We start from the raw sequence: 13,978 nt of genomic DNA, 5'->3' as shown, positions 1-13,978 counted from the left end.
TCGTGTCGTCTGCATCTAGCCGACACGTGCAAGCTGTGTAATATCGAATGTGCATGACCATACACCTACCTCCAAACCATCCCATTCATAATTTCCTTTCTCCGTCTCTCTCCCTCACCCACTCTACTCCTCAACCGAAGACATCTCATTTCGTACGTGATCAAACGTCGCAGTGATTTCAGCAGTGGCTGGAAAAGAACGGGCCACAGGTAGACAACGGCGCGGGCGGTCTCCCTGGCTAATCATCCGCATGCGACACGAGATTTTGACACGTACTCGGGTCGCGTCTTCGCGTACTATGTCCCCTGAAAATGTTTTCATACGTGCCTGTAAATACAAACCCCTATTCCCAGGCGGCTGTCTCGTTAGAAGAGGCTCATCATCATAGACCCACTTCATATGTGCCTTCACAAAAGCACTAAAACACGTCCTTGTCACTAACCTTCCTGTCTTGCGTTTTTCTCATTCACTTTGCAGCATTTCTCAAGCTGATCCCGGGTACGACATCGAGTCGTGGAGCGAGAAGAATGCGAGGTGAGTGAGAAACTCCAAAATATTCACCGAAATTTGTGATGCAGTTTTCACTGCCTTCATTTTGTATTGTGTCATAAGACAGTATGCACAGTCCACAGTGCAACAAACGACTCAAAACTGATATTAGCAGTCTCTTCAAATCAGCTGAAATGTGAGAAAAGCAGCCTTGATTTCTGCTACTTGTCAGCATCTTGAAATGTACTGCTATTAGCCCGACGCGCACTTCTCTGGATTTCATTTCTGGTCACCAAACTGTTCTCCTTTACCTCTTCAGTACAAATTCCTTGAAGGCCCGAACCCCATTCATGTGAAAATAAGTTAAATAAAGAACTTTGAAATAACTCTAGGTATCATAGCAACAACCAACTCTCTTTCAATACATCTACTACTTCCATTTTAATTAGAATTGTTGTATATAGTAATGATTACAGATCTCATTTGCAAAAGTATGAGATCATTTTTTTTCTTATTTTGATAATTTTGGAGTAATATAGTTCATATAATATGTATACATGATATTTCATTTGTATATGCATTTATATATATATATATATATATATATATATATATATAATTCATAGAGAGAGAGAAAGAGGAAAAAAAAAGGAAGAGAGGAAAGAAAAAATTCTGAGATATCTCTGTAAAGTCTGTTAACTCTAGCTTTATCAAAGTATGAGGAATGCAGAGATTTTACAGGCTGACTTTACGCTAATGTTGTCATGAAGTTGTTATATTTGCAGTTATATAGAATGATTCTAAATAAAAGGGCAGATAAGATTAAAATAATGCAAAACCTCCCTCTACCTGTATAGTTACACTTTCCCCACCAATCTTCAAAGTAGACTGAACTATTTGAACCAACAAGGATTGTTTAAGATTCATAAATGTTCATCTATCAATGAGTGTATTTTGAGTTTAAGTGGATTTTTTTTTTTTTTTTTGGGGGGGGGGGTAATGAATGGATCATAGAAGTGTCAAGTGAGTTTTGCAACAGAAAAATCATCAAAACCATTGATGGTTTTCTGATAGATTAATGAAGCTCCACCATCTTAGTTTGCCACATGAGGCAGGTTCGTCGAGAAGAGCACAATCTGACTGCTGTAAAACATCATTTTTCACAAGCTGCCTCACAAAATGAAACAAATTTTAACTAGATTATATCTCTATCTCTATCAAAGTAACCCCATCATTAATAAACATACAGATAAGAGTTCATCTGAAACATGTAATATGGCAATTCTTGAAGTATCACTCAACCTGATTACTTTTTGGTATGTGGTTTGTTATTGAGTGTTTAAATTTCAAGATGCTTCATATCATTTTCCATGATGTAATATGTTTTAGAAAGCAGTGTCATCATAGTTGTTTTTTCTGTGTTATGTGCACTCCACAATCAAACATAGATGTAAACTAATGTCATGTCTGTAAGATATTGAAAATGATATTATCAAACTATTTCCAGGAAATGTTTGCTTGGATCACCGTTTTCATTGTGGATGAAGTAGTATCAGTTCTCACAACCTAGACATGGTGAAAATATAACATTTGGTCAATATTATTTGCTTTATGATTATCTATGTTTTTAACATTATATTAAGATGTGAACATGTCTATATGTATACCACTTAGTAGGTTTGTGACTTCATTTAACAAGTGCTATATGAAAAAGGTCATTATATTTATGATTTATTTGCTTATTCACTTTACTGTAGATCATCAATCAACATTTCTCTTGTTTCTATCCACATTTGATATTTTCCATGGATAGTCATAAGATAAATGTAAATGTTCATAAGATAAAATCATTTTCTTCCTTAATTCCATGCACTAAGTGACTATGCACTAATGTGAGACTTCATGGTGATAAATTGATGCTAAACCTAATCCAATACTTAGCCTATTATAGTGACTACCAAAAGAAATCAAGGAAACTGTCAGATGAGTGTAAATCCTGGTATGATGACAAAGATGTAAAATGATATATCAAGCATGAAAATATTGTGGTAGCGGTTCTTTTCAATTTTACTGGGGCATTTTTATTTTCAGTCTAATGCAAAGCTACTTTCATAACATGATTTAGTGAGGTAGAGATAACAAGCTATGCATTTCTTCAGAGTTTGTTTTCTTAAATACCTGAGGTGTCTCTCACATCTCTTCCAAATGACTGCTGTACCATGCTGCATATTTACTGGTCCAGTATTTTTGAGAAAGAATGGAATATGGGCAAACTTATAGGCCTAATATTACCAGAAAAAAATTGCAGCATATCTGGTACGGTGTATTAGTTTACCCAGAGTTTTGAAAGTTCCTTGATGGTTTAGCTTGTCTTCCTTTGATTTGTTAAAAAATTTACCAATGTATCCAAAAAAGTTAAGAGAATCTCTTGATGCGTCGGATAGCGATGTGAACCAGTCTCATGTATTTCAACAGTCTCTCAATCAAATCTGGTTTGTTGCAAAAATACTATATTATATGCTTGGAGCGACTTGCGTCGAATCCATTGCACACGCCCCTCTGACATCCAAGATGTCTTCTCTTCCGGGGTAAGCGCCCAGAAATTTGTTGATACCAGTAGTCTGATTCAAGTCAGTTTCACGAGGTCACTGTTCTGTGACCTATGTGCTCTCGACAGCATTCTGTGCAACATGACATATTCACAGTGTAGGCTCTCCGTCTGTCTGCAGTTTGCAGTGCTGAGACATCTACTGTATTGTACACATGGCATGTTTCCTTTTGTCATATACGTCATAAATATCTACACTGGTCCTTTTTTTTTTTTTTTTTGTAGTTCAATGTGAGACAGTATTCCATGTGAATGAAAAGTCGCATGCGTTATTTACAGTTGTTTTCTTCAGTGCTTTTGCTCCTTTTTAGTCTTCCTTTCTGCAGTTTTTATCCCAGCGTCTCAGTTGCAGAGACTTCATGATTATTCCTTAACAAATCTTTTTATTGGTTGAACATATATAAATGTGACACACATAAGATGAATAGCAAGCAAGATCTGATGTAGAGATAATGCTGAATGGTAGCTTAGTGAGAACTGGAAACTGATTCTCTGGTTGCAGAATTACATAAATAAATAAGATATAGTTAGACTATGGAATTTTACATTCAGTAATTAAGCACTTGGTATAATAATGTCAAAAGGATGATTTATCAAAGCATATAGATGCTTTTGCTTATCAAAGAAACAACTAAATCACAGACTGGAATGTACATAATTTTCAGTTCCTTTCAGATCTGCCCTAAAAAGAACAAAAAATCTATAAAACCTTACTGCAATATAAAATGTGTTACAGCGTGCACATACTGACATGTAGAAGAAGAGAAAATGGGACTTGATATCAAATTGAAGACATGTATGAAGATGCCTAACTTACTTACTGTCCATTTGAGTGAAGGTATAGTTCATTTGGGGTGAAGATGCAGGTGTGTTAAATAACATATAGAAGAGACTGTAATGTACCTCCATTTTCATATTTTTTTAAATCTTTCCCCAGGGCTGAAAAACTCAGCATGGTCACTTACCATTGTTTATAGCAATGGTTGTCATGATTTGAAGATGTCTGCTTCTCGATTGTAGAGTATCAGAAAAGGGGAAAGAATGTGCCTTAAAAACAATGTTGTGAGCATGGTGGAGCATTGTTTCCCCATAATTCTAGCAGACCAGGTATTTTAGGTATGTGACTCAGGGAATGAGTATTGGAGGAAGCAGATTGGGTATTCCATGACCTAATTCTTCAAGTTTCCTGTTGGCACACAAGTCAATGTAAAGTAGAGGGGCTGCAGGATACCCAAGCAACAACACACTGTGTTATGTGCTATGGGCTTAACAGCTTTCTTACTTTAAATGCAATGATGTATTTACATTCTTCCTAGTATGGAACAGCACATGTCTGCATTTCAGTCACAGAGTCACCACTACAGGGTAGGAAAAGCTAATGTGAACATCAGTACTTATCTCATAAAATTATTCATGATAAAGATTTGTGGTATAAGATATTCGGCTTGAATTCTTCCCCCTCCCCCCCCCCCCAAAAAAAAAAAAAGAAAAAAAGAAAAAAAAAAGAAAAGAAGAAACAGTCAGAATCATATACAGGAGACACAAAATGTCCATTTCTTTCAGTTTTTGATTAGTTCTAAATTTGTTACGTATGATAGTAGATAGCTTTAATAAAGGGTGTGTACAGTTCTGGTTGAGGTGAGGATTTAGCTTTTAAGTTTTGCAAGATATTCAGAAACCACTCTATGAGATGTCAAAGAGCATGCAATTCTATTTCTAAGGGGTATCAAAAGTTTATTTGATGAAAATCGATTTTGAAATGGCTGAGATATCCAAGAACAAAGTGAAACAAAGAGATCCTAATAATAGGCGTGGCCTGTCACCTTTTATTATTATCACTTTTTTTTATATCTCAGCCGTTTGAAAACCAATTTTCATCAAAGAAACATTGAATCCTTCTTAAAATTACATGCTCTTTCATATTTCATAAGAGGTTTCTCATTATCTCACTTAGGAATGTTCAAAACATGAATCCCCACCTCAACCAGTACTGTACCGTCCCTTTGATTTCAAAAATATGTGAAGGAGCCTGTGATGGAAATGTTGAAATGAATCATTTTTCATTTGTATAACCTCAGTTGTAAGTATCAAATTTTCTAGGAATCAAGTATTTAATTTTGAAAAATCAACTGGATTCATTGTGAATACCTATACATATCCCTCATGAAAGAGGCACATCCCATACTTGTTGAAAAATGTGTTATGACATTCAAAACAGCAACCACAAAGCTACCTGTTAAAAGTAATCCAGCATGCACACATCAGAAGGGGTGTGTTTTTATTTATTCAACATATTCAAACATGCATGAATGAGAAAAGATTTGATGTACTTCTTTGCCTGAGATTCTATAAGATTAATTAACAAGTTAATTGAGCGAGAACTTTATGTCTGAGCACCCATTCCTGAATAGAAATCCTTTGATAGCTAAATGTGTGTAGGAGGCAGTGATATAGTCATAATACAGCCTAGATAAACAGAGATAAGGCTTGAAAAGCCTATAGATAATTATATACAAAACCCACGTATTGCAGCAGAAAGCAAATGCTCAGAGGTCTGTTTTGATATCAGAGTAGGATACCACAAAATAAAAAGAGATGCCAGCCAGTGATGTATTACAATTGATGTTGTTATTAAAGTACATTTTCACAAGTACTGAAGGACATACCTTTTAAAGGGTACTCAGCAGTTACAAAGGGAAATGAAAGAAAAACAACACTTGCGCTAGTTTTGGGCCTCATTCCGGTAAGGAAAAGTATAAATAAATGTTCTGCTCGATAGTTTTCTGTTATTTCTGGTCTGTTTGGACCAGCACACCTCTTGACATGTATAACTTCTTTGATTATAATAAAAGCTTGGTACATCCCTGGCCTTGTTGTCTGTATTAGTATTTTCACATAATTTCTTTTCATTATACACAATAAAGATATTAGCCATTGTAATATCGGTATAGATATGATATTTACACGCGTAAATGAATTACATAGAATTTGTTTCCATTATATTCTTATAAAAAAGGTAGCATTTGATGTAGTTATCTGATTTTGTTGACAGAAACAAAAATTTGTGCAGGCTGATGATTTGAGAAGCAATTTTCACTGAACATATGTGTACCAGTGTGAGCCTGTTTTTAGGGGTGTAACAATTTGTTTGTGTTAACCCATTCTACTTGAGACTCTGAAACTTTTACAGACTTTTAACAGGTCACATCAAATTGATATGTGACTTCAGACACTGGACTGGTGTCAGATGTTTATTTGGTCGAACAGACAACATGTAGGATAGGAATATGAGGGTCAAAGGGATGGTAGGTATAGTTCTGGTTGAGATGGGGCTTCCAATTTTTAACTTTTGTGTGAGATAATGAGAAACCACTTATGAAAAAAAAAAAAGAGCATACCGGATGAACGTTCGTTCTATCACAATCAGTGGAAATTTAAAGTCTTATCAAGCAAAGGTAAATTTCCACTGATTGTGATAAAAAGGAACGTTCATCTAGTTGATTTTCCAATCAGGAGAATCTTTTCAGCGAAAAGAGCATGCCATTCTACAAGAAATTAAATGTTTATTTGATGAAAACTAGTTTTGAAATGGATGAGATTTTCAAAAACAAAGTGGTCCTAATAAAAGTTGGACCAACTTTAATTATGTTTTTGGTTCAGCCATTTCAAAACCGATCTTTCTTTAATCAAATAAACTTTGAATTTATCTTAAAATTAGATGCTCTTTTGTATTTCATAAGTGATTTCTCACTATCTCTCAAAAATAGTTAAAAAATCTATCTCTCAAAATAGTTAAAATCTGAAGCCCCATCTAAACCAAAACTATACCATTCCTTCAATGAAATCAAAGGTATTCATATTTTTTCCCTTTTTTGGCCATATTTGATGGGAATGGATGAGAGGAAATGAAATTTAGATAGGTTTTGGTCCACAGCTAATTTGGAAGATATACACTAAGGATAGATTTCTGTTCCATTATGAATACGCTTGTGCTAAATTGCAAGTTTTCTCTTTTTATCTATTTTTTTTTTTCAGAATAAATCAGTACACAATTAACCTGTATGGTATATGATGAGTTCCTCTGAATTTTCTAACTCAGATTTTCACTCTTTAGACTGAAGTGGTCTGTATGATACAAATTTGGAATGTGTATGAGTAGATGACGGTAAACTGCTTCCTGTCTTGATGCAGGAAATTCATAATTATGTTGAAAGCAGCAATTAAAAAAAAAAGAATTTTGAAAGCCTCTTCTGTTCTGTAAAGCTTCTCTCACTGCTAATCTCATAGACAACAGAATTATTTGGCCACCACTGTCAAAATAAAATGCCTCTTTGATGTTTTATCAGACTCTTTATAATGTAAGGTTTTAAGTGTTTAAGATGTTAGTCTTCTCAAGCTATGAGTGCAAATAATTTTTTATCAGATTGAATGTAACGATGCTCCTATCTGATGCCACCAGGAAGTAAAATATATTAAATTGTTTCAGGGTGGAAAGTATCATAATTAAATGTGCTGAAGTATGAGTGAGCAAACCCTAAAAAACTGTCTTCTACTTTGCTGAATTTACTATACATAGCTTATCTGATTTTTTTTTTTCATTGTGACAGACAAGTCAACTGGACTTTAGTCAACACTTGTTACATATTCCAATGTTGGAGCTGGGATTGTTTTGTTTTTTCAGTTTGATGTACCAGCTGGTACTGCAGTGGCACTCACTACAGATATGATTCCTCCCACACTGTGGGAAGTTTACTTAAGATGATAACCCTCAAAGAGAAGACTTGTAATTCCCAATATTGCTTGAATAATGTTTGGCAAGAAAATAACTAAATATTGACCACAAGGAATCAGTCTGTTTGTGAAGCCTGGAAAGCTGTAAGTTTAAATTGCTGCATTCATTATCAAAACCTGTGACATAAACAAATGAGTAGATATATTTAGGCATTTATATATGACATATCGTCACACTCCCTGATCAGTTTCAAGTCTGCTGTAACTGCAGTGCAAAATGTACCTGTATTGATATGGAATTTCAATTTTTTCATTATCATCAGACATGAAAAATTAGAAAGGGTTTTGTATATATTGGATAAGGAATTTGGAATAAGGAATTTGGACATTTCATGGAAAAAAAAAGCATGTGTTTGGTAGAATCAAGTATTCCAAACAGTGATACCATGTCACAGTTATTCCAATAGGATGTTTTTAACCATACTGATATAAAATGTGACATCCATTAATTTTCTTCACTGTCATGTTTGTTTGATATGACTCTATGGTCATCAAGCAAACCTCTTACTTGATGATGAGTTGGATAATCTCTTTAAGTAGTTGAGAATGAGCTGATTTTGCTCTAATGTGCATTTCCCATAGACACCTGCCTGAGTGCACCCCAGACTAGTCTTCAATATGTTAACACCCAACCATTTAGTCCTTGAATCCATCTCTTTCTCTTGCCCTCACTTTAGTCTCCACACACATCTTCATTATGTTTTCAATAGAGCTAAAGTCATTAAACTTTTAATTAAATCTTATTGGTATATTACTAACAGAATATATATGCTTAACTACATGTAGAGTTGGGGGCCACTTTGTTTTCTCACACTGGCATTTTCTTAGGTATATGATTTTTTTTTCTTTTCACCATTTCTTTTGCAAAAACTAGTTGATAATCATGGAGTTAAATGTTTCAAGTAGATAGGTATTGGCAGTCAATTTTGAACCATGTCAAGTAGAACATTAAGTCATGTGATATCTTTAAACAGTATCTATGGTCATGTGTCCTGTATTTATGACCTATGTGCCATGGCTGATTTCATGCACCTCGGACAAATACACTTCTCAAAGCCCCAGTTGATGTCTTTCTCTCCCCACACTGAGCTGCATCTGGGCTTCCTTGCATAAAACCACCTGCATACAAGGGGGAGGCCAGCGAAACTGAACCGCCCTCGCTCCCACGATACCGAGTACCCACTGCCACTAGGGTCTTACACTCCGGGGGTAGCGAAAGGCGGATTAACGAACCCTGGGTCCCTGGCCTGACGTTTCAATCGTGAGATGAAGTGGTTTTTCTAGTGTTTCAGCACCAGAAATGATTTGTGACTGAGGCAAGTGTCAATCCAGCTGACCCCGTATGTGGCAAACTTGCAAGATCTGTCTGGATTTGAAAATGGCTTTGACTTCAAGATATCTCTGGGTATTCATGTGTGACTAGCAGTGTCTGTATCGCCCAGCATAATGTCTCTGGTGAGACCCCTAGATTAACTTGTAATCTCAATCGCTCCACCTCCACAGTAACTTCAAATTGAACTCAACACCATGCACTGTCTCTGTTTGAGTTCTCCTCTTTTTTTCTCTTTTTTTTAACAGAGGATAGGTTAGGTTGAGGTTTTCATGCCATTAAGATTTGTTTTGATGTAGTTTCAGTATGATTAGTGACTTTTATTTTCCTGTTTTGTCTAGAACAGAGAATATTGGTAAAAAAAGAATGTCTAAGTTGAAATGAAAGAAAACTGAAAAGATACCATGTTTTAAAACCAAAATGGCAACTACTGGAGTTCTTTGTAGCATTCTTAGTCATGTTGTCTAATTAGCTAACATAATTCTTTGAAAAAATGTTTAAAAAAATTAAGTACAATATAAAAGTATGGGTTCACAGTGATATGCTGTATAGGTCATAAGCTAAGAGTGCTTCAGTGGTGCTGATAGAATCTTAGAATAAGGCAGAATGAGGGTTTACTAATGAAAGAAATTAATTTCAAAGCTTGGATCAGTTGTCAAGTTTTAGAGTAATGTTTTCTTTCCAAAATCCTAACCCTAGTTAATGATATTTTGGTTTCACCCTAGTATACAATTTATACCAGTTGAGAGGCAGAAGGGAGTAGGAAGAAGTAAAGAGGCAGAAGTAAAGTTAAAGCCTTTTGCACTTGTGAACAGGCAATGTCTTGTTTAATGTAGACCTGTTTTCTTTTTTAAAGTAACATTTATGATGACATGCTTGGTGATGTTGGAAACATGAAAAACTATTTTTTTCATGTTTCATATTCTCATGCTGTTAAAACACTGTGTGTTTTTTTTTTTACTGTAAATTCAAAAAGATAAATGGAGAGCCCTGGTATAGTAATCTTAACAGATATAATATTGCTCAATTAACTCTACATTTAAATACATTCTTAATGGTTGACTGGGCAAGTGCCTGTATATATCTCAGTGCAGCTATTTGAAATTTCATAGAACTTGCATTTTGTTGAGCGATAGATTTGGATCTAGTAATCTAATCACAGGTCTCAGTGATTACTATCCAGATATATATATATATATATATATATATATATATATATATATATATATATATATATATATATATATATATATATATATATTATATTTGATTACCCAACCCAGATATTAATCTCTAATATTATACTGAGTATATTAAAGAGGAGTGATAGCCAAATATATATCTAGATACAGTCAATGCAGAAATATTAGTAAAACGTACCAGTGAAGTTTGAGGAAAATTAGACAACAGTTCTTGACATCACTGCAGGACAACATAAAGAAAATATGGAAAGAATTCAACATGTTTTAATTCTTCTAGCATAGTTACAGAGCACTTGATGTATTGCATCTTTCAGAAAGCAGAGGAAATAATATCACTCTGAATGTATGCCATTATCATGTTGAGGAAATGTGTACTTTTCATACAAATCAAAACTCTGTAGAATTCCCCAGACATTTTTATGCCTCCGCCACGTAGTGGTGCCGGAGGCATTATGTTTTCGGGTTGTCCGTCCGTCCGTCCGTCCATACGTCCGTACGTCCGTACGTCTGTACGTCCGTACGTCCGTACGTCCGTACGTACGTCCGTCCGCTTTCGTTTACGCGATAACTTGAGTAATATTTACTGGAATTTTACCAAACTTGGTCCAAGTATGAAGTATGATGGGGCAATGATTTGATTAGATTTTGGGTGAAATCGGCTAAAGGTCAAAGGTCAAAGGTCAAGGTCAAATCATTAAATTGTATCCGTTTACGCGATAACTCAAGACTAGATGGAGCAAATTTCACCAAACTTTCTTGGAGGATGATGTATGATGGGACAATTACTTGATTAGTTTTTCAGTGAAATCGGACAGAGGTCAAAGGTCAAAGATCAAGGTCAAATCCTAAAATTTGTCTGTTTACGTGATAACTCAAAACTGGATGAAGCAGCTTTCACCAAACTTGGTCCAAGGATGATGTATGATGGGACAATTAGTTGAGTAGATTTTAGTGACATTGGCAAGAGGTCAAAGGTCAAAAGGTCAAGGTCAAATGCAAAAAATGTTGCTATTTCCCCCATATCTGTGCAATGCCCGCAGTTATTTTCTTGAAACTTTGTGTAGACATGTACTACTGCATAAAGATTATCCAGAGAGAGTTTCATGTCATAAGGTCAAAGGTCAAAGGTTAGGTGAAAATGTTGCAATATCACTTTTCTCGCAAATAGTTCAATGTATCTTCATGTAACTTGGTACATATGCATGTACTGACTGGCAGGGATTATATAGGGAATTTAGGGGTCATGGGTCAATAGTCAGGGGGTCAAAGGTCAAGGTCAACTCCTCAAAATGTTACTATTTTCCTCATATACTAGTATATGCAATGATTGCATTATTAGTTTTAAAATTTGATATATGTACATGTATTACTTAATAGAGATTCTCTTGGAAATTTTCAGCCAGAAGGTCAAAGGTCAAACGTTAAGGGTCAAAGGTCAGGTTTTGAATGACATATAATCATACAGATATTCATGTTTTAATAGAATAAATGCTGAGATTTGAGGACACGGTTTCATTGCCAAACAAACAAACAAACAAACAAACAAACAAAGAAACAAAAACTCTCTTCATCCTGGATGTGCAAATTTACATAATCATCTCATTGGATGATGATGATGGTGGTGGTGGTGGGGGGGGGGGGGAGGTAGGATTCAAGGATAATGTCTCCAGAACAAATTGTTTGGTTTTGAAGGATTCTTGAACAGAATGACTGACTTGCCAGTCAGGGAGTGCATGAGGAGGAGGGTTCTCATATACAGCAGAAATTGTCATATCTATGACAGGGAATTACCCTGTTAATTTACATTAGCCATAAATGTCTTGCAGCTCCTCGGCCATTGAAGATGAGATCGTCGCTTGTGACTCATCTTGGGATTCTAATCTTAATGAGGAGAGGAGTCAAGTGAGGGAGTAGAAGAGAAAGATTATGCCTTATGCCACTTTGAGACTTGTATGCCTATCCCTGCATTCTCTCCTCGGTGTAATTATCAATCATGCTTTTACTGCAGGATGCTGTCTGTCTGCGTGATATGGTTGGTATGTGAGCACAGAGAGTGTGAAGGGACTTTTTTCCTTTAAAGAATCAAAGGTTCATGGCAATGAGTTACAAGCTGTATTTACTGATGCAAGCATCTCCCAGCAAATGTTTATTTGCCTATTGACCCAAGTTTCTTTTCAGTTGTTTGTACACAACTGCCTGGAATTGATCAAATCTACCACAAGACAGATACAGACTTCAGATAACACTTGAAAATCAAAGTGCAACAACTCTCCACTGTTGGATTCTCTTGGCTTCCTATCTGACAAATGTTGTATACATGTATGAATCATGGGCAATTACATTAAAATATTTCTGATTGAAATTATGCTCAATATTTATCCATATTCACAAAGCGAATGTAATGATTTCAGACAATACCATCAGTTAAATCAGGGAGGTTTCCCACCTTCCTGGTTAAATGTACTGATTGTCTTCAGAATGATATTCTTCATACTAACCATGTGAAGGAAAAAGATATACCATGCCAGTGACAGAACCAAAAAAAAAAAAGGTCAAAAGATGGCAAGTGCTTTATCTATTATTAAACAAGTAGGAAGCTGCCCTGTCATTTGATTAAATCTTCCCACCATGATATCACATATCAGAAAAGGGTGATTTCCCTGAAAAAGCTGGAGAAATATTACCCAGCTCCAGGCAGTGTAAGACAGCACTGGTCCCCGCCCACTCTAGACAGCTTGTATTTCAGTCGTGGAGGGACATGGCTAGATCACTATTCCTACCCTCAAATTATGCAGCTCTCCCCTCTAACAAATCTCGGTTCCAAATTACTGAAGAAAAAAAAAATAGTTGAGGGGAAATATTTCCCTTCATCGTAACCTTTTGTATTTGTGCTGCATGATACTTGATTTAAATGATATATATTCATAATAAACATGTATGGTAAAACATAACTTCATACATACTTTCAAATCCTTGTAAGCGAGGCTTATATGTTTATGTTTTTATGGGTTAATAGAAAGGAGCTTGTATCTGTATCGTTGAGTTGTTGACATATTGCTCAAAGTAAATGACAGACTAAATCAACATTAATGTCTGTCTGAGCCCCTTGTGGAATGGACTGATGGACTTTATACATGAACATAAAAAAGGACTGAGATTTTAAAAATGGATGATGTGACTTTGACATGTTTCAACAATGTGGCATTAATCAGATCTTCAAAAGCTCTAGCTAATTATTAACAGCTTTACAGGCACATGACACCTGGTTGTAAGACATTGCTGTATCAGATCAAGGTGCAAATCCCTGTCTAGGAGCATACAAAAAACATTGTGACTCATTAGCTATAACACTGCTCTATATTTCAAACAAGTTTATGAGAAACTGTTACTGTTAACTCATGAAACTTATCTTCCCCGTAGCAATCTTGAACCAATGTCTTTGTATGAAGACTAAAGGTTAAAAAGTACAATTCCAGAATGAAGAAGTGTCATCAAAATGTGACACTGAATTAAAGAGTTATGCAATTCTAAAATTTCTCAATAGCTGGTACAGAGAGA

The 13,978-nt window shown here is 35.4% G+C and overlaps 1 protein-coding gene across 1 annotated transcript in view; it reads left to right on the top strand.

The window, feature by feature from the left end:
• The window catches only part of LOC140232047 (uncharacterized), a 123,573-nt gene that overhangs the window by 34,090 nt on the left and 75,505 nt on the right, over positions 1–13,978 (top strand). The window contains exon 2 of the mRNA XM_072312202.1: positions 478–534. Coding sequence (XP_072168303.1) covers positions 478–534 — 57 coding nt within the window. The remainder of the gene's footprint in view (positions 1–477; positions 535–13,978) is intronic.

The sequence above is a fragment of the Diadema setosum genome, chromosome 1 (assembly GCF_964275005.1).
Source record: "Diadema setosum chromosome 1, eeDiaSeto1, whole genome shotgun sequence".
Lineage (NCBI taxonomy): Eukaryota > Metazoa > Echinodermata > Echinoidea > Diadematoida > Diadematidae > Diadema > Diadema setosum.
This window is presented reverse-complemented; position numbering and strand designations above follow the sequence as displayed.